At 44.4% G+C, this 27,183-nt stretch overlaps 2 protein-coding genes across 2 annotated transcripts in view; both read left to right on the top strand.

Annotated features, from left to right (window-relative positions):
* Positions 1 to 495: 495 nt before the first annotated feature.
* The window catches only part of LOC147611941 (ARM repeat superfamily protein), a 67,978-nt gene continuing 41,290 nt past the window's right edge, over positions 496 to 27,183 (top strand). The window contains exons 1-7 of the mRNA XM_086783805.1: positions 496 to 928; positions 2,144 to 2,262; positions 3,467 to 3,512; positions 3,639 to 3,711; positions 3,830 to 3,887; positions 6,457 to 6,552; positions 6,684 to 6,801. Of these exons, the coding sequence (XP_086639931.1) occupies positions 830 to 928; positions 2,144 to 2,262; positions 3,467 to 3,512; positions 3,639 to 3,711; positions 3,830 to 3,887; positions 6,457 to 6,552; positions 6,684 to 6,801 (609 nt within the window). The 5' untranslated portion in view covers positions 496 to 829. The remainder of the gene's footprint in view (positions 929 to 2,143; positions 2,263 to 3,466; positions 3,513 to 3,638; positions 3,712 to 3,829; positions 3,888 to 6,456; positions 6,553 to 6,683; positions 6,802 to 27,183) is intronic.
* LOC147611942 (uncharacterized) lies at positions 7,985 to 10,532 on the top strand. Its single transcript, XM_086783881.1, has 3 exons — positions 7,985 to 9,399; positions 9,495 to 9,810; positions 9,941 to 10,532. Exons 1-3 carry the CDS (start codon positions 7,985 to 7,987, stop codon positions 10,364 to 10,366), a joined length of 2,157 nt encoding a protein of 718 aa, XP_086640007.1. The 3' UTR covers positions 10,367 to 10,532.

Below are 27,183 nucleotides of genomic sequence, written 5' to 3'. Positions count from 1 at the left end.
CACAATGAAGGCTCATGGCGATGTAATTGCTTAATGTATAGCCTACAGGAGAGAGCGTGAGAGGGAGACTCTTGCATGTATCCTTCATATGGAGATTGCCTACCAAGCAATGCACGCCCTAAGATAGAGAGAACATATTGCACTTTCTCTCACTTATGGGAACTCACATACATAAAAGCACTTTTCCATCTCTCTTTCAAGTGGAGATCTGATATTGCATATATTTGCGAGAACACGGCTGTAGTGGAGTGGTTAAAGCGGACGAAGTCCCAGCCGGTGGTGCGGGTTTGATCCGTGTTCTCTACTGTGTTGCGCATCCTTGTAACTGAGTAGTGTATATAAACCGATGTTTCTTGCCAAAATTTAAACCGATGTAACTGAGTAGTGTATATAAACTGAAGTTGGGTGTCTGAGTAGTGTATATAAACCGCTGTTTCTTGCCAAAATTTAAAAAATAAAGAAAGATATTGCATATATTCTCTATATGAAGTTACCACATTGCCTACCACTAAGGTAGAGAGAGAATGAGAGCGCGCGTACACATCGACTCTCTAATCTGTCGCGCACTCCCCCCCTCTCTCTCTTACACACACACGCACACACGTACATACCTCTCTTTCTCTCTCTCCCTTCCCCATCCACCTTTAAATACGTCTTTTCCGCGAAACGGGCTTGGAGATCTGAGAGCGATGAGATCTGCTCACTGCCACGGACCGTAGTCAAAACCCTTCAATTTGTCGGGATGAAGGTGGATGCAACAGTTCATACTTCAAATTGCAGGAAAGATATAGTTTTTTTTCCCTCGACCGCGTAGCAGAAAAACTAGAAAATGGCACGCCCAGCCAACCCTGCCAAGCCCATCGTGGATGCGCTTCTGCAGAGATTTCTTCCTCTTGCGGGACGCAGGATCGACACTGCTCAAGCCCAGGTATTGTCAGTTTTGCTTCTTGCTCAAGAGAACCAGGCTTGATTTGCAGAGTGGTTTTTTCTTTTTAGCAGTGGCAATAGCACAAGTTACATCCCATGCATATGGGCATGCTTTTGAGTGCATCCATGAGCCCGTTGGCAAAGCCATCTCTACGCTGTTTGTCTCATTTAAGATCACGTTCTTTTTGAAAACATCAAAGCACTTCGACAAGCTCTGTAGGGCTAGCAGTATATGAAGGGCCCAAAATTTTTTTAGCCGTTTATTACAGGGAGAAAGAGCTCATATTTCATGTGAGCTTGGAAGTATATTGAGATGATCACCCTAAGGCTTAGCGCAAGAATGAGAGGCACACATAGAAAAGCAGGAGGGTAGCACGGGCAAAATTTTGCAGTCTGCAAGCTGCACTGGCTGACCAGTAGCAAGGAGCTCACCCTACACATGTAAAAGCCAGCCGATTGGAGCACGTGGCATATCAAGCTTAGCCTTCGATCCCTCAGTTCATTATTAGTTAGTGGGCAGATAGAGTGTAGTGACCAATTGAAAGGAAATCAGAGGATGGTAGAAGGCAGCAGGAATGTGCACAAGCTGTTTTTCCTTGAAACAGGAAGACATAAACTGTTGTATGTTCCCGTATGCCGGCCTCTTGAAGATGCTGTTCTACCCTTGATTGGGCACATGACGCGTTGAAGGAGCGCTTCATCCTCCTGAAGAAAATCCTATGCCATGTGCTCATCCGTGCGTCTCCGCAGGAAAGATGTCTCAGTTTGATCCCCTCGATCCAAGTCACACTCCAGCTTCAGCTTCCTAAAGACTTCAACCCTCTATGACCATATTTCAACCCTCTATGACCTTCCACTGCAACACATCACCTCCCTCAACACACAGTGGCGTCTATGCCTTTAAGCTGCACCAAGAGGCGAAGGTTGGCATTTACATAAACTAGTCTATCAAGCTATAATGTTCTCAACCTAAAACAAATTCTAATCGTTAGCTATTAATGTATTTTTGGTTTGCTATTAGAAGGATCTCTTATTTTGGGACGATATTCTACATGAAGTTCTTGTTTATTTTTTCGCACCTTTTGGCAATCTCTCTTTAACATTTGCTTGATTTTACAATCTTAATTACAAGGATTATTTGTGTTGCGAAGCTCTAAAAGGTGCTACTTGTTGTCTATAAGTTCTTTGAATTTTTAACCTTATGCACCATTTGCAGGATGGGCAATATTTGCGAGCCTCCGAACCAGCGTATGAACAAGTCCTCGACTCACTTGCAATGGCAGCTCATTATACTCCTGTACCTCTACTCGAAGCACTTTCCAAATGGAGGGAGAGGTAATCAAAGACAAAAGGAATTCTTTATGAGTGACCCGTAGAACCCAATTCCTTTTCTTGTCTTTCAGCGTATGAAGTTGATGTTTTGTCTCTCCCTTATATATAAATACTATCATCACTTGTTGAGCAGATCTGATGGGGTTACCTGAATAAAGGTTATCTCAAAGACTTAACATCCTGAAGATAGAATCTGCATGTTAACTCCAAACTCAAAAATATGCACTTATTTATCAAAATTTTACTGACAAATAAGACTAAGAGTTTACAAGCTCAAAGATAGACATAGCTTGAACACTGGAAAAGGAGGATTCTTTTGCTTTTTGGAAACGGTGATAACTGTTAAGATGGCATTAGGACTATTGAGAGGAAGGGAACAAAGAGAGCTTGCTTGATTCTTAGGGTTCAATGGCGGAGTTTCACCAGCATTTGCTCTGCAGGAGTTGAGATTCATGTCCTGTATGCCAACATTCAAGAAAAACTCTTCTTAAAATGACATTCATGTTATCTTTACAAAGTGTAGCAGCATGTTTATGCCTGCAATAGTGCACCTCACATGGCCAGTATGTAGAAGACTTGGCTGATGGACCAAGAATCAGGGAGAGTAGTCTCCGAGATGTGAAGCCAGGCCTCCTCAGTAAGCTCTTGGTCAGTGTATTGCAGCCAGATGGTGAGGCATGGAAGGTCTGCTCTTGATGTCGGAACACTAGGGCCAAATGTGGGGATGAGTGATATAGCCACCTTTGAATTTTCACCAAGGCCTACTTGCATTGGCCATCTGCCCTCTGTGTAGCAGTCAAACATGCTGATGACAGCTTCTTGGTTGGCTGCTGCAACACCCTTTTGCCAGTAGTGAAGGTATTACATCCACCATTTGCAATGCCATGGGGTAAAGTGGAAGAAGGTTTCCTGGGCGTGCTTATACACAGGCATAACGTAGACTTTTGGTTTGTAGGGTGATGCACAGTTTTATAGAGGTTGTTGGGGGAACACACACACACCCGCATGCATGCACGCACCCACCCCAAAGCTGATGCACATTATTAGGGAGACATAAAATAGACCCATGGATAGGTATATTTTTCCACAGGGGCTAGCAGTTCAAGTAGGTATAAAGTGAAGCTCTAAGCTGTATGATCTGTATCTCTAATCCATCAAGTTGTGAATTGATCTAATCTGAACGACGTTTATTTTTGGTCTGGTGTAGTGATACCCCAAAGGGTGCATATGATGTCTCGACATTTCAAAGAAAAGTAGGTGAATTCTTGTTGGATGTAGAAAAGTAGGTGAACTCTTCTTGGATGCTGTCTTTCCATTGTATATGCAGATATTTAGGTCTCATGTAATTGATGTTGCAACATTGCTTGCTGTACATTCAGCTGGCAGTTGAATGTATTTTCTGCTCAGCTTGTATACGTTTTGTGGAATGCTGTCCACAAGGAGGTCTTACAGGTAACATGCAGTACACAACACCACCTGGTCTCACTGAGCTGCATTTGCTTTATGAACTTTTGATGCCACATGTAATAACATATATGAACACTTTAGGGTTATGGTTTATGTTTTGCAGAGTATTCATGGAAAGGGCTGGAGAATTTTGTTTTTGATTGGCTTATCAATGCTGATAAGTATGTATTTGTTCCCTCACATGGCATTTAAAGTTAATGGGTGTTGCAAAGTTAAGATTTCAAAGTATTTTTGAGCCTTGAAGATTGCTCAAGTTGGAGAGAAATACATGTAAACAAATAACTAAACACATGCATGCATGCGCACGTGCACCCCTTTTCACCTTTTACTAGCTTTTACCTCTAATTCTCTTTCATACATTTTATTTACCTATCATTCACACTCATGCAAACATACATGTACATTCACACACCCTTGTACACACATGCATGCAGTTACTTGCAAATCATGCATGCACAACCTTGTACACACATGCATGCACTTGCAAATCATGCACATACTCACACCCTTGTACACACATGCACACGTTCATACTCACATTCCATGCATGCACTTACATACTCGCACACGTACAGGGACACACCTTGAGCATGCACTTACATACTCGCACACGTACAGGGACACACCTTGAGCATGCACTTACTTCCAAATTTTATATATAGTCCTCCATTTGCCACTTTTCATGCCTGGCATTAGGTCCGTATTAATTTGGACACAAACCTACTCATACATGTGCTTGTTTATATCCCTTAATTTAACATAAAGCTCCTTTCTAATAGACACTTCAACTTACACCTCAATGATTGACTAAAATACTATTAATAACCTTAATCTCTTTAAATTTACATACATTGTCACACAAGAATAAGTTCAAAATCCACAAGGCCCACATCGAGCTTGCACATTAAATGTCCCCATCCAACCATAACTTGTTCACACAAAGGTACTTCTAAGGCCCTCCTTACCCACAATGAGCTGGTGCATTAAATGCCCCTCTCAAATCCCAACTTGCTATAGGAAGAACGTTACTACCCCAGCCTTACCTCCGAGATCTAATTCATGCCTTACCTCCCAGATCTAATTCATGGCACACATGCAAGCTTCATCTAGGATAGGAGCATCTTGGATAACATCTTCACTTTTTGGGAGGTGACCCACGGCCCGCTTTTACCAGGAGGATTTGGTAGTGCTACTTTTGGACTTTGAGAAAGCCTATGGACAGAGTGGATTGGGCTTTCCTCAAGGGCACCATGCTTTGGATGGGATTCTTGGCCGGATGGATGTGGGGAGTCTTAGCGTTTTATAATAACTTTTATTCCACCGCCCATAGTTTGGTCCTCATTCAAGGGCCCAAAGGGGACATGTTCCCGATTACCAGATCAGTCCGTTAGGGGTGTGCACTTGCCCTCTTCCTCTTCCTCTTTGTTGCTGAGGTGATGATGAGCAGTTTCTTGGCCGCCCAGGGGATTGGGCCGCAAGGTCTTGGTCTCCCCATCCACTCACAGGACGAGCCTCTAGACTTCGAGTTTGCAGATGATACCGCTGCCTACCTCTCGGGAGAGGAGGGGAATCTTTAGAGATAAGAGTAGCAACTTGCCTCTCTTCTTTTGAGCATTCGGGAGAAGCTCCTTTAAGGATGCTCGGAATCAAGGTCTTATCTATGTGTGAAACCACTGCTATGAGTGAGGAAATGTGTGTGTGTGTGTGTGTGTTTTGTCTAGATATTTGTGCACGCGTGACATAAGCAATGATGTCAGGAGGCAACCTTTGTAACCTATAAAGGTACTTGTACTTTCATCGAAATAATCAATCAAACCATGACATCATTTAGTCGTGCAGTCGCTCTCTCTATCCAATGCTAGGCATGTTTATAACAATTGGTGTCAGAGCTTCATTCCCACTCCCCCCTGCTGTGTAGCCACTCCTGTCGACTTTTTTGAAGCTGCTGTAGACTAAAAAAAAAAAAAACTGCCTTTTATTATAATATAAGAGGTTAATACCTTATAAGGTATTAAGACCTTCCAACGGGGCTTCGAAGAGGTTGTGCACCTTCTGTTTACAGCTGAGAGTGAGAGCCTTCTGCACACACTAAACACCTGCTGCCGAATTTACCAAAGAGCACGAAGAGTAGCCGATTTGAAGAAAAAAGGGGGGACTCTCCATCGCTGACATCAAATCCACAACACTGCAGCAAGCTAAAATCAAAGAGCTTCAACAATCAAATAGGAAAGTAAATTTGAGGCTTGTCAATTTTCTGCAGACCCAGATAAATCAAGGTATTTATCTTAAAAGTTTACATCAGATTAGACCATTTCATTTGTGAACTGTGCTCATCTCTTTTAGTTGGAGCAACATTAAAAAAGAAAGATTAAATCTAGTTACTCATAGACATAATATCAGTTCAAATAACCAAAATGATGACCAGCATTCTCAGGTTAAAAAATTAATATTTAAATTCATGTGGTGGTGTGTCATCTTCTTTCAACAATGTGTGTTTAACCCTTCTTTTCTTAAGATTCCATTAGAACTTTTTGATTGTTTACATAGCAATAGATCTTATCTAGATATTTTTTGAAAATGTATGGTGGAAATTCGTAAATGTATGGTGACATTGAACCCTTATTTGCAATATTTTTTTTGAAGTACTTCCACAAACTTTTTGGGTTCTCCACACACACACACACATATTATATATGTGTATGAATCTTGACATTGACCATTTCCGTTCAGAGTTGTCAGCCAGACCGACTATCCTTCTTTGGTGGACTTGAGAGGTCTTTTGCTGGATCTTGTTGCTCGGTTTCTGGGAGCTTTGTCAAGGATCAGGTTCATTATCCTTAGTGTGTTATAGCCCTACTTTCTTCCTTGCTTGACCTTTTAGTTTAAGGAGCACTTTTTTTAATAACAAAAAGGGTGGGGCTCAGCTTTTAACTGTGTTTTCACAATGTTTTTTGCAGGTTCAGCTCAGTAACAGAGCGTTTCTTCAACGAACTCAATGCTCGGCGCATTGATACGAATGCGGCGAGGGTTGAAACACTTAGCATTATCAGTGGGATGCGCTACCTGAAATTGGGGGTGAGCATATTCCATTGGTTTTCAGTGAAATCTACTTCTTAATGCGAGGATATATTTGTGCGTGTGTGTGTGTAGATAGATACATGGACGGATGGATGGATTGATGCATGTATGCATACACACATACATGCAGTATGTATGTTTGTATAATACAAACATAATGCATGCATCCATCTGTCTATTCATCCATATTACAAAGTTTGGTAGAGCCATATTGACACATTTGGTCTCCCTGTAGATTAAGTTGTTCCCTGTTTGCTCTTTAACAGAAAGAAAGTGAGAAAACACATGAAAATGTGAAGATGGCCCATTACATTGTATGAAATCCACAATATCTTTTGGTGTTGGTTTGTGATACTTGTCTTTGTTGAATGTGTTGACTCCTGAGTGCTGGCCTTCCTTAGCTGCTGCTTTTGTAAACGGAAGGGCAGCTATAACACGGAAATCTTATCAATCATGAAAACTGAATAAACACATAAGCATGCCAAATAGAAAGAAGATAACAACTCTCCATAGTACACCACACTAGGGGCTAGAAGATGGGCTGACCCCCCCCCCCCCCCCCCCCCCCTCTTAATGGTTAGATTACCAATAAGGAGTCTTCTCCCAAATACAACTTCACGGGTGTCAAGGATTCTCCGCTGGCTAGCACCTATCCATAGTTGCAAAAAAACGCGTTTCAAACTTTAGGCTACTCGTTTGAAACGTGCAAACGTTTCAAACGTTTGAAACGCGTTTTTTTGCTGGGCCAGTTTTTTTTTATGATAGAAAACGTACGATGCAGTATCTCCTGGCATTTCAGTTTTGAAAGTGACGCTTGAAAGAGACGTTTCCAGCCTTTGAAGTCTTCCAGGTTTGCTTGCACCCCTACCTACGCACCAGTCCTTCTCCCCCGGCCCCTACGCACCGTAGGTAACAGGTTTGTACTAACCCTAAATCCTGATTTTTTCTGATTTTGGACCAAATTTCAGATTTGAAATTTGGGCATTTTTTGCCAGGTTGCCTACATTGGTGCATGCACACCTTGCCTACGCACCAAGCCTACTCCTCCGGCCCCTACGCACCCTGCTTCTCAGGTTTTTAATAACCCTAAATGCTGATTTTTTCTGATTTTGGACCAAATTTCAGATTTGAAATTTGGGCATTTCTTGCCAGGTTGCCCAAATTTCTTCATTCATTCATCATGCCTCGGGCTAAGGATGCCATGTGGAACCACGTAACTCCTGTGAGCAGATATGGGGGTTCAGGCACAGAAAGGTGGAAATGCAATTTTTGTGCCAAAGTGTCAGGTGGGTCTATTATTAGGGTAAAGGCCCATTTTACAGGAGTAAGAGGGGAAGGCATTGGCCCTTGCAGTCAAGTACCAAGAGAGGTTGTAGCGTCTCTTCAGCAATGGAAGAGAGAACATGAAGCAGCAAAGGGAATTCAGCCTATTGATGATGATGTACAGGATACAGATTCTGTAGGTGATGTGTCCAAAAGAGCTAGGACAGAGGATGATTTGCAGAGTCAAGCAGGTGGGTCTAGCTCCATTCCTGTAGCCCACAGATCTTCATTGCCCACCGTGCCTTCTCTAAAGAGGGCAGGCATTAAAGCAGGCATACAAAAGCAAGCTGTCAAGGAGGCCACACGTGAATTGACAAAGTTGTTTATACAATGCGCTTTGTCATTTCACGTCGTGCGTACTCCTCGTTGGAAGAAGGCCATTAAAGCTATCAGCCGCATTGGGTATGAGTGGGAGGGTCCATCTTATGAGTCCCTTCGCAAAACCCACTTAAGGAAGGAGAAGAAGGCAGTGGAGCTTGAGATGGAGCCTTTGAAGGCAACCTGGCAGAAATATGGATGCACATTGCTTTGTGATGGCTGGACAGACATGAGAAAGAGAAATGTATATAACATTTTGGTGTCCTGTTGTAAGGGCACAATGTTTTTGCGTGCCATTGATGCCTCGGTTCCAGGTACAGTTGTTACTGGAGCATTCATATGGAGACATTTGCGTGAGGCAGTGCTAGAGATTGGCCCAGAGAACATAGTGCAGGTAGTTACAGATAATGGGTCAAATTGTGTATCTATGGGCAGGATGTTAGAGGATGAGTTTCCAAAGATAGTGTGGACTCCATGTGCATCACACAGCTTGGACCTCTTGATAGAGGATGTGGCCAAAATTGGGTGGATTGCCGACCTCTTTAGTACTTCTCGGAGCATGGTGAAGTTTGTCACCAAGAGGCCAAAGGTTTTAGCTATGTTTCGTGCACACAGTGATTTGGAGTTGTTGAAGCCCTCAAACACCAGGTTTGCTTACATGCTCATTGTGGTTGAGAGGCTTGTGCGGGTCCGTACAGGTTTACTCCGCACTGTTGTCTCTCAGGAGTGGATGGCATGGGATGATAGAGAGCATCCCAAGGCAGTAGCATTTGTGCGCGCGGTAATGCGAGACACTTGGTGGGCTGAGGCCCTTGCACTTGTCACGGCCACTCAGCCTATATATAGTGTGCTTCGCATTACGGACATGGAGGGCAGCACCCTTGGACTCTTATATGAGTTCATGGACCGCATTGGAGAGGCCCTAGATCGATGCACTATACTATCAGCTGAGAGGTATGTATCATTGTATGTCATTGTTGTTCTTTTAGTTGCCAGTGGCCACATTATACATTGATATTAATTCCATGCTTCCAAGTGTCGTTGAACAGGATCCAGGACATCAGGGAGGTGTGGAACCGTAGATGGGATTGGTTTCATAGGCCAATCCATGCGGTTGCCCATATACTACACCCACTATGGCGGAATGAGGAGCAGTTCAACAATGAGGAGCTAGAAGAGGGATGGCAGTCTTACATCCAGACCTGGACTGGAGGTGATGTTCAGCTCCTCAGGAAGTTAGAGGATGAGCTCCTAGTATTTCGGAATGGGAGTCATGCCTTTGGGAGAGCCACTGCAGTTTTGAGAGAGACTCAGCTTCAGCCAGTCTCTTGGTGGGAGAAATATGGCATCGGTACTCCAGTTCTGGTAAGTGCCCACTGACAAGTTACAACTTACATGTAATAAGTTTGCACTTTGAAGTAACAACTTAGTACTTACAACTTATATAAGTTGTTTCTTCTTATTATTTATAAAGTTTTCTGTTATCTTTTGACAGAAACGCCTTGCATTACGAGTCCTCTCACAGGATTGCAGCTCTGGTCCATGTGAGAGAAACTGGAGCACATGGGCCCTCTTCCATACAAAGAAGAGGAACAAATTGTCCACTGCTCAATTAGAACGGTTGGTGTATTGTCATTGCAACCTCCGTTTAATTGAGCAGCAAGGCAATCCCATTGAGCCGCGCCAAGTGAATGTCGACAAGATCGACATAGAGAAAGTGAAGGACGTACCAGAGATCCCTGCTGAGGAGCGCGACATCTATGCCATGCTATATGAGGAGATGATGGCACCAGCTACTATGACACGATCACGGGCACCGACATCAGCAGATCATGCATCTACGAGTGCTGAGGCTGAGGCTGAGGCTTCATCTTCTTACGACACAGACTCACATTCCTCAGAGGAGGATGATGCTGAGTAGTTACTAGTTACTACTAGTGACTCTTGACTCTTGACACTTGAGTCTAGAGTTGAGAGTCCAGACTCCAGACATTGGAGACCATTTGTTTTTTCAGAGTTTTTGTATTTGGTCTTTCGGTACAGACATCTGTATTTCAGATTTCAGATTTATCATTTGACACTATTCACTAGTGCTTAGTATGTTGCTTAGTATGTTGTAAGTTGTAACTTGTAACTTCAAACTGGTTATGCTATTAATAATTATATGGGTTTTTGCCATCTATGATCTAATTCCTGATTCCTGAAGACTGCCATGTATCATGTATGATGTATCATGATTCATGTTACATGTATGATCATTGTATGATGTAAATTGTAATCATGTATGATGTATTAAGAATCAGGATTCAGTATGAAATTTGAATCATGGATTCATCATTCATGATGTATCATGATTCATGTTACATGTATATGAAAGTTGAATGTAGATTTTAGCATTAAACTGTACCAAACATAAATTTATGGACACCCCCCTAAAAAAAACCTGGAAAAAACACCTGAAAAAAAATTTGAAAAAAACTTTTAAAAAACTTTTGGAAATTTGTTTGAAACGTTTTTGAAACGTTTCAAACACGTTTCAAAAACGCGTTTCAAAAAACGTGTGGCAACTATGCACCTATCTCTTCCAGTACAAGTATGAAAACAAGAAAACATAACATGAACTGAAATTGCTGACAATTCTCAGCACAAGTGAGCATTCCCGGCATCAAGCACATGCAGGACAACTATGGTGAGTTTGCTGACAATTCTCAGCACAAGTGAGCATTCCCGGCATCAAACACATGCAGGACAACTATGGACAGCCCATAGCACTCCCACATCAGCCTGGGACAACTCAACATCATCGTCTTCTTCCTGTTTGTCTCATAGAGCAAGCTGACCAGCCCTCAAAGGTTGTTTACAACAGTCAACCAGCCCTCAGTAGCCACATAAGAAATCGACTAGCAGCTGCACACAAGCTAGAAGGTCTTCAAATAGTAGAGGATCTGTTCCCAGCCCTTCAACCAGCCCTTCCTCCTGTTTATATGCTCTGGCCAGCAGCTTTTCAGACCTGTAAACCGCCGGCCAGTAGTACGAGAACCTGCAAACACAGTCGGCCAGCCTTCTATTGACACCTGGTAGGCTTTTGTCGCGATAGATGGCTGCAGTAGGCTGTAAAACAGAGAGAAAACCAGTCGACCAGCATCCAGCCCTAACTGGGGTTCTCTTTTAGTAATAGAGTCCCATTGCCAGAAATAGCTCTGATGGGTGCTTTTTAGGTCTAAAAGAGGGTGCCTACTTGAAGAAGGCCCAAATATTGTTCAGTGCCTAGCTTTTGGCTGCCACGTGTATTAAATAAGTCTTGTTCAATGTGTACTCACTTATAAGTTGTTCGGTCACTTATAAGTGAGTGTGACAAAACACATGTAGACCACTTGTCAGTCCCCAATCAGGTGTGCACATACATGTCCACAAGGTGCCCAGGCCTCCCCGGCCTATGGACAAACACAGGCAGAAAATCCAGGCATTGTCCGAGCAAACAAAACAAGCCATCTAAAGATAAAATCAAAGTCATGCATACACATGAGTGACTGGAAGAAATACCCATCTGCCCAGTTGTATTTTATAAAATGTCCAGGGCTCATGATCCTTCCGGAACCTTCCCAGAACATAAAGTATCGAAAATCTCCAGGATAGCTAGTCCTAGGGAGTCACATCATGTCAGGCTCCATGAGCCATACATGTCAGGCCCCACAAGCCACATGTACTATCATGTCAGGCTACACCAGCCATACATGTACTGTCATGTCAGGCTCCATATGCCACACAGACACACCATGTCAAGCTACACCAGCCATACATGTATGTCATGTCAAGCTCCACGTGCCACACATGAACAATAGAAAAACAAAAGCTGGAAGGAATTTTGTGACATTCCCCTCGACTTCTAAGCAGTTGACCGCAACTTAAAAGCTTCCAAGTAGGCCGTCAGAAGCTCCGGATAATCCGCAAAATAATCCTCGTCCATCCATTTTGCATCCATAGCTGAATAGTTTTTAAACTTCACAAGATACCTGCGCGTTAGCTTGCCACCTGCATGCTTATGCTCTTTATGAAAAACTATATGCTCAAGTTGCAATACCTCCTTAAGTTCATCCACTTATGGTGGATCTTCCAAAACTGGTTCCATAGGAGGTGGTCCTAGATAAGGTCTCAACAAGCTGACATGAAATGCATTATGTATTTTCCAATGATCGGGCAATACCAATCTATAAGCCGCTTCGTTTAACTTCTGCAAGATCTGGAATGGCCCCTAATACCCTGTTTGAAAGCTTAGAAAACTTGCCTTCCTTGCCTGGCTGCTTCCGAAGACGTGCTTTCTCAAACTTAAGTAACACCTAATCGCCCTCCTTGAAAATAAGGTCTCGCCTGTGCCTGTCAACTGTCCTTTTCTACTTAGCTTGACATCTTTCTCTAGCTGTCCGAACTTGTGTAAACGCAGGATATACTCATCTGCTGCAAAGATTTCATCTTTTGTTCGTAAGATAGGTGTAAGCACCACCTTGCCATAGACTATCTCAAATTGAGCCTTATTAGTTGAAGAATGCACTGTGTTATTGTATGCAAACTCAACTAATGGCAAATACTTTTCCCAATCTGACTTCTGCACATATACATAACACTTCAGCAAGTCAAGTACAATTGAAACAATTGAATTTGCAATTTCACTTTGACCATCCGCTTTTGAGGATGATAAGCTGATGAAAAACTCAACTTTGTGTCCATGTTATCAAACAATGCCCGCCAAAATAAACTGGTAGTCCGAGGATCTCTATCCCCTACAATAGAATTGGGCATGCCATGATGTTTGAAAATCTAAGCCAAGAACTACTTTGCCATGTGCTCTGGCGTGATTGTTTTTCTCACAGGAATAAAATGTGCTTGTTTGCTAAAACGATCTATAATAGTTCATATAGCATCATTCCATGTGCCGATCTCGGCAAATCCATAATGAAATCCATAGCAATGCTTTCCCATGGTTCCTGTGGAATGGGTAAGGAGTGAAGCAAACCATGTGTCTTGTGTCTGTCAAACTTGACTTTCTAACACACTATGCACTCTCGCACATAAGCTTCAATATATTCTTCCAAAGCCTATGTAGTAGCCAGAATACCACGATGACCAGTATATGGCGGAGCATGACACACTTCCATAACCTTTTGGCGTAATTCACGCACTACACAAATACGGTTTTGCATCATCGGAAACCCATCTCTAATCGAATAAGATGGGACAACAATACCATCATTCAAATCAGCCCAAATAAGTTGAAAACCTTTGTCCAAAGCATACATATCTCACATCCCTGACAAGTCCTGATGATAGGCGGTAGTTGCGGCATGCACTTGAGGTCTGCGTGAAAGCATCCGCCACCAAATTCTTCTTGTCCGGGGTATGCAAAATCTGAAAATGGAACATGGACAAGAAGTTTGCCCACCTTAGATGCTTTTCTAAGAGTTTAGGCTGTCAGAATACGCAGCGGAGATGATGACTAGATCTGGGAACACAAGAGCAAAAACGCATGCAGAAAAAATACAGCACAAGAGAGAGAGATAGAGGCGTGTAACTCTGCTCTATATACACAAGAAGATCCCGGAGTATGATACAACATGGAATGGGGGGCTGGGGGCCTATTTATATGGCCCCATATACCAGTCGGCCTGTGCTACAGGCAGCCGACTGGTCCTGAATCTCCACGACCAGCAAAAGCCTCCAGTCGGCCAGCTAAACTGAGTTGGCCAGAACAGAAATGTGGTCGGATACTTGAAGGTTCAGTCGACCAGCATAAAGGCCCTCCTGTCACCACACGGAAGCCACCCAAGCCATAGAAAAATGGGAAAAAATACGGAGAGGGGGGAAAAATGAGAAAACACCTCATAAGGGCGGGCACACCCACAACAAAGGCCCTGGTGTATAAAAATAGACAGGAGATGACTTCTAACACCCCCTCTCAGCTCCTGGCTGTGAAACCAACCACAGGGAGCTGGGGTGCCGCCTGAGCAAATCCTGAGAGAGCGACTTCGTGAAGAGGTCCACCGTACTGTCCTCCGTCGAACAGAACTCTAGCAAGATGTCATCAGCAACAATCTGTTCACGAACAAAGTGCCTCTGGATGACCATGGGTTCCTCCAGTGGAAGCCCAAACCTGCAATGCAACCTCTCCACCTCACAAGCTGCATCACAAACAGCTCGGTACTCTGCCTCTGTCCTCGACAAGGCAAAAGATGACTGTCTCTTACTGCTCCAAAAAACTGCTTCGGGGCCTGAAGTAGATCTCCTCCTGTCTGGATCTCCTCCCCAAACTGAGTCACTCCAACCGTGGAGTCGGACTCCATCCAACAATCCCCCTCCTGTGTAAAAGAGTCCATGATCCTTCGCATGCCGCAGAAACCACAGGAAACGCAATCCTGCCTCCCAAAGAGTCATCCGCAACCATGAGCTCAACTGCCTCATCAAGAAGCTCCCGTCCAATCTGGTGTCCATCAACCTGATCAATGAACCATTCTGCTTCTGAGTAGGCATCACACTGCTCACAAGGATCAACACCTGTTACGGTGCAAAAACAAGTACTGGAAACCTGTTGAAGACCACGCAAGGCCTTCTGAAACCTCCCTTTGAATCCGGAACCACAAAGCCCGGAGAAACCACCTTCTTCTGCAAGTAATCAACTGCCACCTGCCTCGCTTTCCGAAAGGTCCCCGTGGAAAGAACATCCTCATCTACAGGAGGTTCTTTGTCCCGAATACTACGAGACATCAGAGCATAAGTTACCTGTTCAGTTTCCTCTGACTGACGAACACAAGAACTACCAACATCAGTACTGGAAAGTTCCTGCCAATTGCTGCCATCTACTGGCAAGCTATCCACCATTTGGTCCCGGAAAGCCTGTACCTGCACAACGTATCCACACTTAAGTGATCATTACCAGACTGCCACTCATCACAAACCTGAGGACCTGGGAGAGAGAGTGCTGAAAGCTTGTAAACTCCATTCTCCACTCCGCCTTCCCAAACCACTTGGCCTGTTGCTTTGTCCCGGAGAGCAATAAAATGCTCATCAAACTCCACCCGTATGCCAGTCTTGCAAACCTGATGCATTGACAACAGATGAAAACCAAGTGCCGGAACATACAACACCTGGGAGGAATGCTTCCCCCCTCTGCCATCGGGAACTATCTCCATCCTGCCCTCACTGTGAACTGGGATAGTGGATGTATCCCCAGTAAGAATGTGACCAGAAAGCCTGCAGAGATCCTGTAAACCGGAATGGGAAGGAGTCATGTGCCTAGAAGCACCACTATCTAGAATCCACTCCCGAGTATCCGTGTTGCGGAGAGTCCTCCAATCTCCTCCCTGCCTGAAGAAAATGAAACATCGGTGTCCACCACCTCCAGGTGCACAAAAGCCGGAGTCTTCATGATTGCTGCTGAGGAATCTTCACCCTTCTCGGTCTTCCGTTTGGGACACTGCCTCCAATAGTGGCCTTTCTCGCCACAATCATTACAGGTCCTCTCTGCCTTTAGTTTCTCGCGGTCAGTTATGGATTTCTTCTCAGAAGACTTCTTCGATGAAGCCTTCCCTTTGCCCGTGTTACGGCCTTTCGACCGTTGGCCAGTTAAGGCCTCCGAACCTCCACCCTGAGGAGGGTTCGTGAATCGTTCCTCCTGGTCCAGGACCATGGGCACAAGCTCCTCCCAAGTGATGGTGCTGAGCCTGCCACCACTGGTAATCAAGGACGAGTAAAATGCTGAGTACGAAGAGGGCAAATGTGACAGCAACGTTATGGCCATGTCCTCTGACGATATCTCCTTCCCAGCCTGAAGAACTTCTTGCTGAAGAGCCTGTAGCTTGTTAATATGCTCCCGCATCGTTGACGACTTTGCAGGGTTCATAACTCGCATCTGTACTTCCAAGGAAATCCTCTTCATGGGCGATACCCTGTTGTAAAGAGAGGCCAAATGCTGCCATATGCCTCTGGCCAGCGTCATATGCTTTACATGATTGATTACCTGTGGTGTGCAGTTGAGGAAAATAAACGAACGGACCCTGGCGTTGACATGATCCCACATCTGTGTCTGAGCCTTCCGGTCCTTTCGGATCGACGGTAACTCCCCTTCCTCTACTTCCGGCCGTGGAACCCCAACAACGACGAAATCAGCGAGGTCGTAAGACTCTAGAACAGATTCCATCATAACCTTCCATATGCCGTAGTTGCTCCCGTCCAATTGACGGTCCACTGGGAACGTGGGGAGTGTCGGGATCTTCACATGCCTCTCGGCCAGCTCAAACAGATCTGCCATTGCGGGGATGTAATCTGAAAAGGGTGGGTGGGTGGGAACAAAGAAGAACTAACGCCTGCAAGTGGCTGTCCAGCAAATCAGCCCGCCGTCCTCTTGCTTCTCCTCTTCCCGAACAGTCCCGTACGGTCCACCAATCAGCAACACAACAGTCCCCCTCTTGCTCACACAAATCCCAAGAACTATCTAGAGCCTAGGCTCTGATACCATGTCAGAATACGCAGCGGAGATGATGACCAGATCTGGGAACATGAGCAAAAACGCATGCAAAAAAAATACAGCACGAGAGAGAGATAGAGGCGTGTAACTCTGCTCTATATACACAAGAAGATCCCGGAGTATGATACAACATGGAATGGGGGGCTGGGGCCTATTTATATGGCCCCATATACCAGTCGGCTTGTGCTATAGGCAGCCGACTGGTCCTGAATCTCCACGACCAGCAAAAGCCTCCAGTCGGCCAGCTAAACTGAGTTGGCCAGAACAGAAATGTGGTCGGGTACTTGAAGGTTCAGTCGGCCAGCATAAAGGCCCTCCTGTCACCACACGGAAGCCACCCGAAAAATACGGAGAGTGGGGAAAAATGAGAAAACACCTCATAAGGGCGGGCACACCCACAACAAAGGCCCTGGTGTATAAAAATAGACAGGAGATGACTTCTAACACTGTGTAAGAAAGTGTCGTAAACTTTGGTGATCTGTTTTTACCATAAATTCAGCCCCCAAAAGATAATGCTTCCATGTTTGAAGGGAATGAATAACGGCCAACAGTTCTTTCTCATAAACCTGCAAATACAATTCCGCATGTTGCAGGTGGCGGCTTTCAAAAGCCACTGCATGTTCCTCTTGATTCAAAATAGCCCCCAAATAATCTCCACATGCATCACACTCGACCACAAAAGGTCTATGCAAATCTGGAATAATAAGAACAGGCCTTGAGATGATGGCATCCTTCAACTTTTGAAAAGCGGTCTTTTTGGGATCTGACCAACGGAATGTCACTTTCTTCTTCGTCAAATCATGTAACGACAAAGCCAAGAAAGCAAAGTGTCGAATAAATTGACGATAATAAGAGCATAAACTAATAAAGCTCCTAACTTGATGCACATTCTGCAGTTCTGGCCAATCCTTGATGGCTTGAATCTTTGCGTGATCCATGCGTACTTCATCTTTGGAGACAATATGCCCCAAAATAGTGGATTTCTGACAAGAAGAATTCACTCTTTTTTCCATTGATGAAAAGCTTGTGTTTCCTTAGCTCTTCAAAAACAATGGCAAGATGCTCTTTATGTTCACCTCGCTCTTTGAAAAGATAATAATATCATCAAAGAACGTTCCTGTGAACTTTCGGTGAGATCCAAAAATTTCTGTCTATCATTCTATTGAAAGTGGTGGGAGCATTTGCAAGTCCAAATGGCACAACCAAATACTTATATAGCCCAAATGATGTTCGAAAAGCCGTTTTGTGTACATCTTGAGGTACTACTCGAATATGATGATAACCACCCTTAAGATCAATGCGACTAAAACAAGTAGCTCCCTCAAGTTTATCAAGAATATCATCAATTCGAGGAATCAGAAACCTGTTCTTGATAGTAATCTTGTTAAGGGCCCTGTAATCAACACACATTCTGTATGTCCCATCATTTTTCTGCACAAGTAAAACTAGAGAACAATAAGGCGAAGAACTTGGTCTTATCAACCCCTTCTCAAGGAAATCATTCACTTGAGTCACGATTTCCTCCTGTTGGGCAGCAGCACTCACCCTAAGAAGGTTAGGAGGAGAGCTACCAGGGATTATGTCAATACAATGATCCTCTGGCCTCTCTGGTGGTAGCTGTCCTAGTGGTAACTGTCCGGGTAGGGAATCAACAAAGCAATCAGCATATTCACTTAAGAAAACAATCTTATCTTGATCTACAGGATTTACAGCATCATGCTCAACATTATCACGTACAAAGTCTAAGTAAGAATAAGCTGATTTCTTTATTGTCTTGGAAATAGATATGTGGCTTACAACGGGTATGGTACTCCGAGTAGTACCCGCATCAATACAAACTTCCCTACTCCTATGAGTAAAGATAACTTTCTTTTCCTTGTGCAAAATCTTGGGATCCAAGCGATAATGCCAAGGCATCCTAAGTGTTACATCACATCCCGTAAGTGGTGCCACGAGGAAGTCTTCATGACCCAAATATCCCTGTATTTGTATGCGAAGCTTTCCAATGATGGGAGTGACCTTAACTTCCTTGCCCTCAAAGACAATATCTGCATGAAAGTCTATGCCCAATTCCTCGGGCTTTAGCCCAAGAGCAGCAGCCATCTGTATGGATATAAAGTTATTTGTTGAGGCATTATCAAAAAGGAATAAAGCTGTTTGGTCCTTTAACTTGTCCCAAGCTTTGCATAAGATCTTGCTCTTTGGTTCATGTGTAGTATTACCGTGAACATTGGGTATAACATTCACACTCGGTTTTGCATCCTGCACATTATTGTTTTTGAGATTCTGGGGGCATTGAGCTTTCATGTGATCTTTGCTCCCACATGTGAAGCACTTCCCCTCTTTCATGCAATCGAAAATATGCTGTCTGGACAACTTAGGATCATCCTTTTTACCCCCCGGCTCCTTTTCTGAGCCCCCTTTTGCATCCTTGGACTCATTAGGCATAAACTTAGGTGGTTGTCCACCCTTTTTCTGTTCGTTTCCAGCTTTGAATTTTCCTTTGTATGAGTTGAAATTTGAATTCTTGCCTTTTTGAAGCTCCCTTACCATGTAACTCCTCAGGAATAGTGGCCGAGTATATGTATTATGAGCTCCTGCAAGGTGTTGCGGGGATACACTGCAAGGCTCTTTTGAACGATTCTTTGCAGCCTTGACTCAAACTTTCTTTTCTTCTCGTTCTCACTAATCATCATGAAAGGTGTGACCTTGAGAAGAACCCGCCAAAACTTTGAGACATAAGAGGAAACGGATTTGCCTTCATCTTGTGTTAGTCAATCCCATTCCTTACGCACATCCTTTTCGAAGTTAGGAGGAAGGAACTAATCTTAGAATTGCTCTTTGAAAGCACTCCATGTACGAGTAGCCGTCCTGTCAAGCTTTGCCATCCACCAATCACTTGTAGTCTTTTTAAGATGCATAACAACATGCCTGAGCATAGATTTCTCGGTAAATTCCTCAGTGCAAAAGCTAGCTCTCGAATTTGATGTCCTTGTCCCCTGACTTGAACTCTTTGGCCTTCTTGCTATGACGAGCTTCCCGACACTCTAATACATCATCCTCCTCGTCATGTCTGCGATGGTGACGGTGCCCAGGTCTAGGGCTGATTTCCCGTGCAACATCTCCCACTCTGGATAAACTCTGGGAGCAGGTATATACCTAGAAGGCACTGACAATGCATGAAGATCGTCTACATCTTTCAAATGGGTTGCATATCGGTGTACATTATCTCCTCGGGCTGCATGCCCCCTCATATCTGTTGCATGAGCTGCAAGTCCCCTCAAAATGCTTGCTCGGGCTCATAGTAACATAAAAACCCGTTTTGCCCTCTCGAAATGGCACGAAACGTTTTGAAACAAAACAAAACCTGCCCATCGAAACAGTGTTTCGTCCAAATGTAAAGCGAGGAAAAAAAAAGGGCGAAAGTTTTTTTTTTTGCAAATGGGATTTTTGCCGTCGTTTCCGTCCTTGTTTGCTGCCCATTTGCCACTTCACACATCCGACGCTTCTTCTCGATCGTAACCTGTTGCTCCGCCTCTTCTCCTCGTCCACTCCTCCTTTTTGCTCCTTCACTTCTTCTCCTCCACGCCTCCTCTTCCTCTTCCCTTTTTCTCTCTCTCTCTTCTCCTCCATGGTCCACCCCTCCTCTTCCCTCCTCTTTTCTTGTCTTCCAACTTTCTCACCTCCTTCCCTTTTCTTCTAACCTCTCTCTTCCCTTCCAACTTGTTTCTTCCCTCCTCTCTTCCTCTCCTTTTCTTGGCCAAATTTTGAAAATACCAAAAAACCCAAACTTTCAGAACTCGACGACTCATAACCTATAATGCCAATTCCTTCAAGCTTCTTTTTCCCTTTATCCACAGCACTACTCCCAGTGCTTACACTCTCATGTCTCAAGCATCCTGACCATGGACGTATAGTGCTACTCTCAAACTCTGCTAGCCCAGACATAGAAATAGAACTTGCTTGTGGCAAGTTCACATGCACATCAGCATCAACGGAATCAATGACACCCTCATCCTTTGCCTTGTACCAACTAGCAAGTTCATCAAACACCACATCTCGTGAGATAACCACTTGCCTAGTTTGTGGATTGTAACATTTATATGCCTTGCGATCCTCTGCATACCCAATAAAAATGCACTTTTCTGCCTTAGGATCGAACTTCCTCCTAACAAAGTTTAAACATGAATCAATTTCATACAAGCCAAACCGGCTCTCTTATTCTTTTCCTTTATATCGCCGATGATCTAGAATTCTCTCATCAGGCACATGTACATAAGCTATACAACCAAACACTCTAAGGTGTCCAATGTTTGGCCTAAAACTCGTAAGCCGCATCTCTGGCGTACTTCCATGTATGGTTGCTGTGGGTGTCTTATTAAGTACATACACCGTGGTGGCACATGCTTCTGCGTCCAATAATAGTCTGGCATGCTCTTTTCATTGAGCATTGCCCTGGCCACATCACAAATGACTCTATTCTTCCTCTCAGCAATACCATTTTGCTAAGGTGTGTACCTGCAAGTTAATTGCCTTCTTATGCCATGCTTTCTCAAGAAATTCTCAAAAGCGTGTGAGGTGTATTCACCACCTCCATCTGTCCTCAAACATTTTATCCAAGAGCCATATTGCTTCTCTGCAAAAGCTTTGAAGTCCATAAACTTTCTCGACACTTCACTTTTCTCTCTGAGAAAGTAAATTTCATACCTACTAGTCCCAAAAAATGTATCTTCATCTTTCTGTTGGCTATGTTATAAATTTGGTATGTGTATATAAGAAGTGTTATTTTGAAACCTTTGTGTTTCGTCTGAAACAGACGAAACGAAACCTTCGAAACGACGAAACGGAGAAACGGAGAAACGTTTCATGTTACTATGCTCGGGCTACATGCCCACTTACATCACTTGTTTGAGCTGCATGCCCTCTTACATCACTGGTGCGGGCTGCATGCCGTTTCACAACATCATCAGAATTCCCTTCACGGGAGCCTACGAGGTTGCCGTGTGAAGACCGACTTGCCCTCATCATCGGAAAAAACATCGCCACGGCTTTTTAAATAAGCAATAGCCAACTCTCGAGGTTTGTCAATTCCCATCAATTAAACAATTGCATCAAAGGTGACCACATCAGCCTTGGCATGAGACTTCGATTCAATGACCCTCTGCACATCTGGTCTCTTCGCAAAGCACGGAGCTCTGCAAGCTCATTCATCAAGGCATCCATATCCTACTGATCTTCAGCCCTAGTAGACAATGGTGGATCGTTATCTGCCAAAGCCCCAACATGATCCCTATCTCTATCCTCTTCCCGCATGCAACGACTACGGGTGATAGAGGAGTCCACAGAATGATCTGACTGGCTGGCCATAATGTTTCTTTCATATTTTCAGAAAGAAAAGAATTTTCGTGCCCTGGAATCGCTTGCTACCAGCTCCCCAAGTATGATACTGAATAGATTACAAGGGTCCTACACAGACAGGAGGGTCACGAAGTCTTTCCACACGCACATTGTTGCTTAAACCAAAAGTAACCTCTTTCGAGGCGCGACAATAAGACATGGTTGTCACGGTACGAAAATACGATACCGTACGGGAATTTTTGGCACGATATGAAATTTTCGAATACCATACGATAAAATACGGTTTTTATTTTTTACACTTACAACCTATGGAGCTTCAAGCTTGAATGTAAGGGACGGTTGGGAGGGGAGGAGTCTACGGTGCTTGAGGAACCAGAACATGGATATGTGTCTCTCCCGGTTGGATCTCTCGATTGTCTCCAAAAAAGAACCTAGATGGGTAATGCAATACCAAAGGTCTCCCAGTGTAGCGTTTATGACTAATGGACCGTCCTTGCACAAATACGAGGAGTGCATCTAGGGTGATAAGTTTAGGGACTCCTCTCTAGATCAAAATGGCCATGTCCAAATCTTCTCCTTGTACATAACTTGAGAATCTAATTGTCTAGCCTACCTATACCAGGGATCCTCAAGTGATGTAGCAAGATTCTCTCATCATACCAATCAAGTGTACACTACCAGTCTACCTTGGCAGATTTTTTAGGTCTCTCAACAACCCCATATGGAATACTGAGTGGACACGAAAGTTGCGAAGTATTGCGAGCATTTGGGATCTTCCTAAAGCAGGGTTTCTATATTTTTTTTAAGCATTTGGGATTTTTTTTTCAAGGAATTTTTTTTGAAAAAAAAAAACTCGTACCGTATGGTATCGTGCCGTACGAACCGTACGGTACGAACCCATTCGTACCGGTACGAGAAACAACTATGCAATAAGACAAGGGCTACCTCAAAATCCCAACCTTCTCTCACGGATAATGACTCCTTATAGCCATATCTAGCATCATATTAGGCACAATTGTGTAGAAAGCCAAGCTCTGATACCAATGTAAACGGAAGGGCAGCTATAACACGGAAATCTTATCAATCATGAAAACTGAATAAACACATAAGCATGCCAAATAGAAAGAAGATAACAACTCTGCACAGTACGCCACACTAGGGGCAAATACAACTTCACGGGTGCCCAGGGATTCTCCATTGGCTAGCACCTATCTCTTCTAGTATAAGTATGAAAACAAGAAAACATAACATGAACTGAATTTGCTGACAATTCTTAGCACAAATGAGCATTCCCGGCATCAAGCACATGCAGGACAACTATGGACAGCCCATAGCACTCCCACATCAGCCTGGGACAACTCAACATCATCGTCTTCTTCTTGTCTATCTCATAGAGCAAGCCGACCAGCCCTCAAAGGCTGTTTACAGCAGTTGACCAGCCCTCAAAGGCTATTTACAGCAGCCACAGAAGAAATCGACCAGTAGCTGCACACAAGCTAGAAGGTCTTCAAACAATAGAGGATCTGTTCCCAGCTCTTCAGTCAGCCCTTCCTCCTGTTTATATGCCCTGGCCAGCAGCTTTTCAGACCTGTAAACAGCTGGTCAGCAGTAGGAGAACCTGCAAACACAGTCAGCCGGCCTTCTATTGACACCTGGTAGGCTTTTGTCGCGATAGATGGCTACAGTAGGCTGTGAAACAGAGAGAAAACCAGTCGACGAGCTCCATGCACACCAGAAAAGCATGCGCCCAGCCCTAACTGGGATTCTCTTTCAGTAATAGAGTCCCACCGCTAGAAATAGCTATGATGGGTGCTTTTTAGGTCCGAAAGGGGGCACCTAATATTGTCCAGTGCCTAGCTTTTGGCTGCCACGTGTATTAAATAAGTCTTGCTTAATGTGTATTCACTTATAAGTTGTCCGGTCACTTATAAGTGAGTGTGAACTTGCACCAATAATTATTAGCATCTGAACTCATAAAGCTGTAAATTGAGTTTTTGGGGATACTTACCACTTGCAAAACACATGTGGACCACCTATCAGTCCCCAAGTAGGTGTGCACATACATGTCCAAGGTGTCCCTGGCCTATGGACAAACACAAGTAGAAAATCCAGGCATTGTTCAGGCAAACAAAACAAGTCATCCAAAGATAAAATCAAAGTCATGCATACACATGAGTGCAACTAGACCGGAAGAAATACCCATCTGCTCAGTTGTATCAGATAAAATGTCTAGGCCTCATGATCATTTCGGAACCTTCCCAAAACATAAGTATAGAAAACTATGCATGAGTGCAAGAAATACCCATCTGCTCAATCGTATCAGATAAAATGTCTAGGGCTCATGATCCTTTCGGAACCTTCCCAGAACATAAGATAGAAAACTCCAGGATCCATCTCTGCTCAGTTGTATCAAATAAAATGTCCAGGGCTCATGATCCTTCCGGAACATTCCCAGAACATAAGTATAGAAAATCTCCAGGATAGCTAGTCCCAGGGAGTCACATCATGTTAGGCTCCATGAGCCATACATGTACACCATGTCAGGCCCCACAAGCCACACATGTACTATCATGTCAGGCTACACCAGCCATACATGTAATGTCATGTCAGGCTCCATATGCCACACAGACACACCATGTGAGGCTACACCAGCCATACATGTATGTCATGTCAAGCTCCACATGCCACACATGAACAGTAGAAAAACAGGAAGCTATAAGGAATTTTGTGACAACTTTGCTGTCCCATCTTTTGGGTGGTTTCTGTTGGGGTAAAGGCGTTATGCCCACCCTTATAGTGTGTACAAGCCCATAAGTTATAGTACATAGTACACTTAGTACTTTTAATGTACTAAGTGCACTATGTGTACTAGTGCAATATACATGTGTGATAGGGGAGTCACACACTCATGCCTCATGAGTTGACTTATCCCCACAACTCTCTCTCTCTCTCTCTCTCTCCCTTGTTCTTCTCTGTGTATGTCTCCCACATAACCTAACCCTAATTCTCCCCATCAACTGGTATCAGAGCCCTGGAGCAGTCGTACTGGTCGTGCTGAATTCTGATCTGAGGGTCGCCTTGTTCTTTTTTTTGGTCGCCTTTCTTTGCCCAGCCAACCAGCGTGGGCTGCCCAGCCAGCCCCAGCCAGTAGCGTGGGCTGCCCAACAGCCACGAGGTCTGGCCAGGCACTGCTCCTTCCTCGCAAGCTTCAGCAGATTAGGCCCCGGCGGGTTTCACACCTCCGCAGCTGAAGCCAGACACGCCGTCACCAATCTTCGGGGGCAGCACGGGCGGCCTGCTGCGCAAGGCGCAGGTGGAGGAGTTCTACGTGATCACGTGGGAGTCGTCCAAGGAGCAGATCTTCGAGCTGCCCACGGGCGGGGCGGCCATCATGCAGGCGGGCAGCCATTTCTGCGCTTTTTCATACGCAGGCGTGTCAGGAGCCACCAGAGCTGTCGACTACAAGCGTTGGGCGAAGGCGTGTTAATCATCAGCGCAGCAACGCATGTTCGCTACAGCGCCAATTTGTTCGTCTGCTCTCTCTCTTCGTCCCTGACATCTGCGCCTTACAGTAGCCGTCGATGCATCACCATCAGCACGTGGCCCATACTCTGCACAACTAGCCACAAAAAAAAAACGTAGGCGCCAAAGGGCCAAGCGTTTTGCAAGGAGAGCTACGCAGCCCAGCCCATACAGTACCTGCAGCTGATCTAAATCTGCAGCACAGCAGGTGCATCTCCATCAACACGAGCAGCACCAGCAGTAGAATTGCCCCTCAAATCAGAATTGCCCCTCAAATTCAGTCCAAATTAGAGGTATTTTGCTTCAATTTCGGGAATTTTTATGTCCATTATTTGCAATTGAGCAGGTACAGGTGCCGAATTGCTCAATTTTGAGCGAAATTGGCAAAATTGGGTGACATTGGTCACAATCAGGATCAATTTGCAGGAAATTGGTCACAATCAGGATCAATTTGTAGGAAATTGAATGTCGAAATTTGGGGCTTTTGATGTAATTGTGCAATTAAGCACTCATACATGCTGTATGATGTGAGAAATCGCACATTTGGGCAAAATTGCAGCAAATTGCCTTGCAAATCAAGGGGCTTTTGTGCCGTTTTGGTTGATTTGCATGCAGGCGATCGCATTTGATGCTGTGGATAATGTGCTGATGCCTTACAAGCACTCAATGTGCCTGTAAATCAAGGGGCTTTCATGTATTTGATGTATATGTGGCCAGGGGGAAGCATCGTGAACACTCTGGATGCCTTTATGTGCGTCAATGTACCATGTATGATCAGAAATTGATCTTAAATCAAGGGGCTTTTCAAGTTCGTATGCTTGTTGAGCTTGGCAAAGCAGCAGGCAAGACTTTTATGCCTTGAATCCTCAAAAATCAGCTTGCAGTCAAGGGGCTTTTGCCCAATTTCTGTTCGGGACTGTTGTATGCAGTGTTCGGGACTGTAAAAGTCTGATTTTCACTCATTTGGACAGCCAGGAGAGCATTTATTGCTATTGTACCTGTTGGTACAGATTTGGCACAGCTTTGTGCAAGTTTTTGTCAGAATATGCAGCGGAGATGATGACCAAATCTGGGAACACAAGAGCAAAAACGCAGGCAGAAAAACAGCACAAGAGAGAGACAGATGTAGGCGTGTAACTCTGCTCTATATACACAAGAAGATCCCGAATATGATACAATCAGTGGTATGGGGGTGGGGGCCTATTTATATGCCCCCACAAGTGCAGTCGGCCTGCTGAAAAAGAGCTCCACGACTGCATAGGCAGTCGGCCAGCAGCATGCACCTAGTCGGCCAGCTCTGAGGAGTCCACGACTGATCAAATACAGTCGGCCAGCTCCAATAC

This window comes from Cibotium barometz, chromosome 46, assembly GCF_041138505.1.
Source record: "Cibotium barometz isolate CiBa-2024 chromosome 46, ASM4113850v1, whole genome shotgun sequence".
Classification (NCBI taxonomy): domain Eukaryota; kingdom Viridiplantae; phylum Streptophyta; class Polypodiopsida; order Cyatheales; family Cibotiaceae; genus Cibotium; species Cibotium barometz.
The sequence above is the reverse complement of the archived record's forward strand: the minus strand, read 5'-3'. Positions and strand labels throughout refer to the sequence as shown.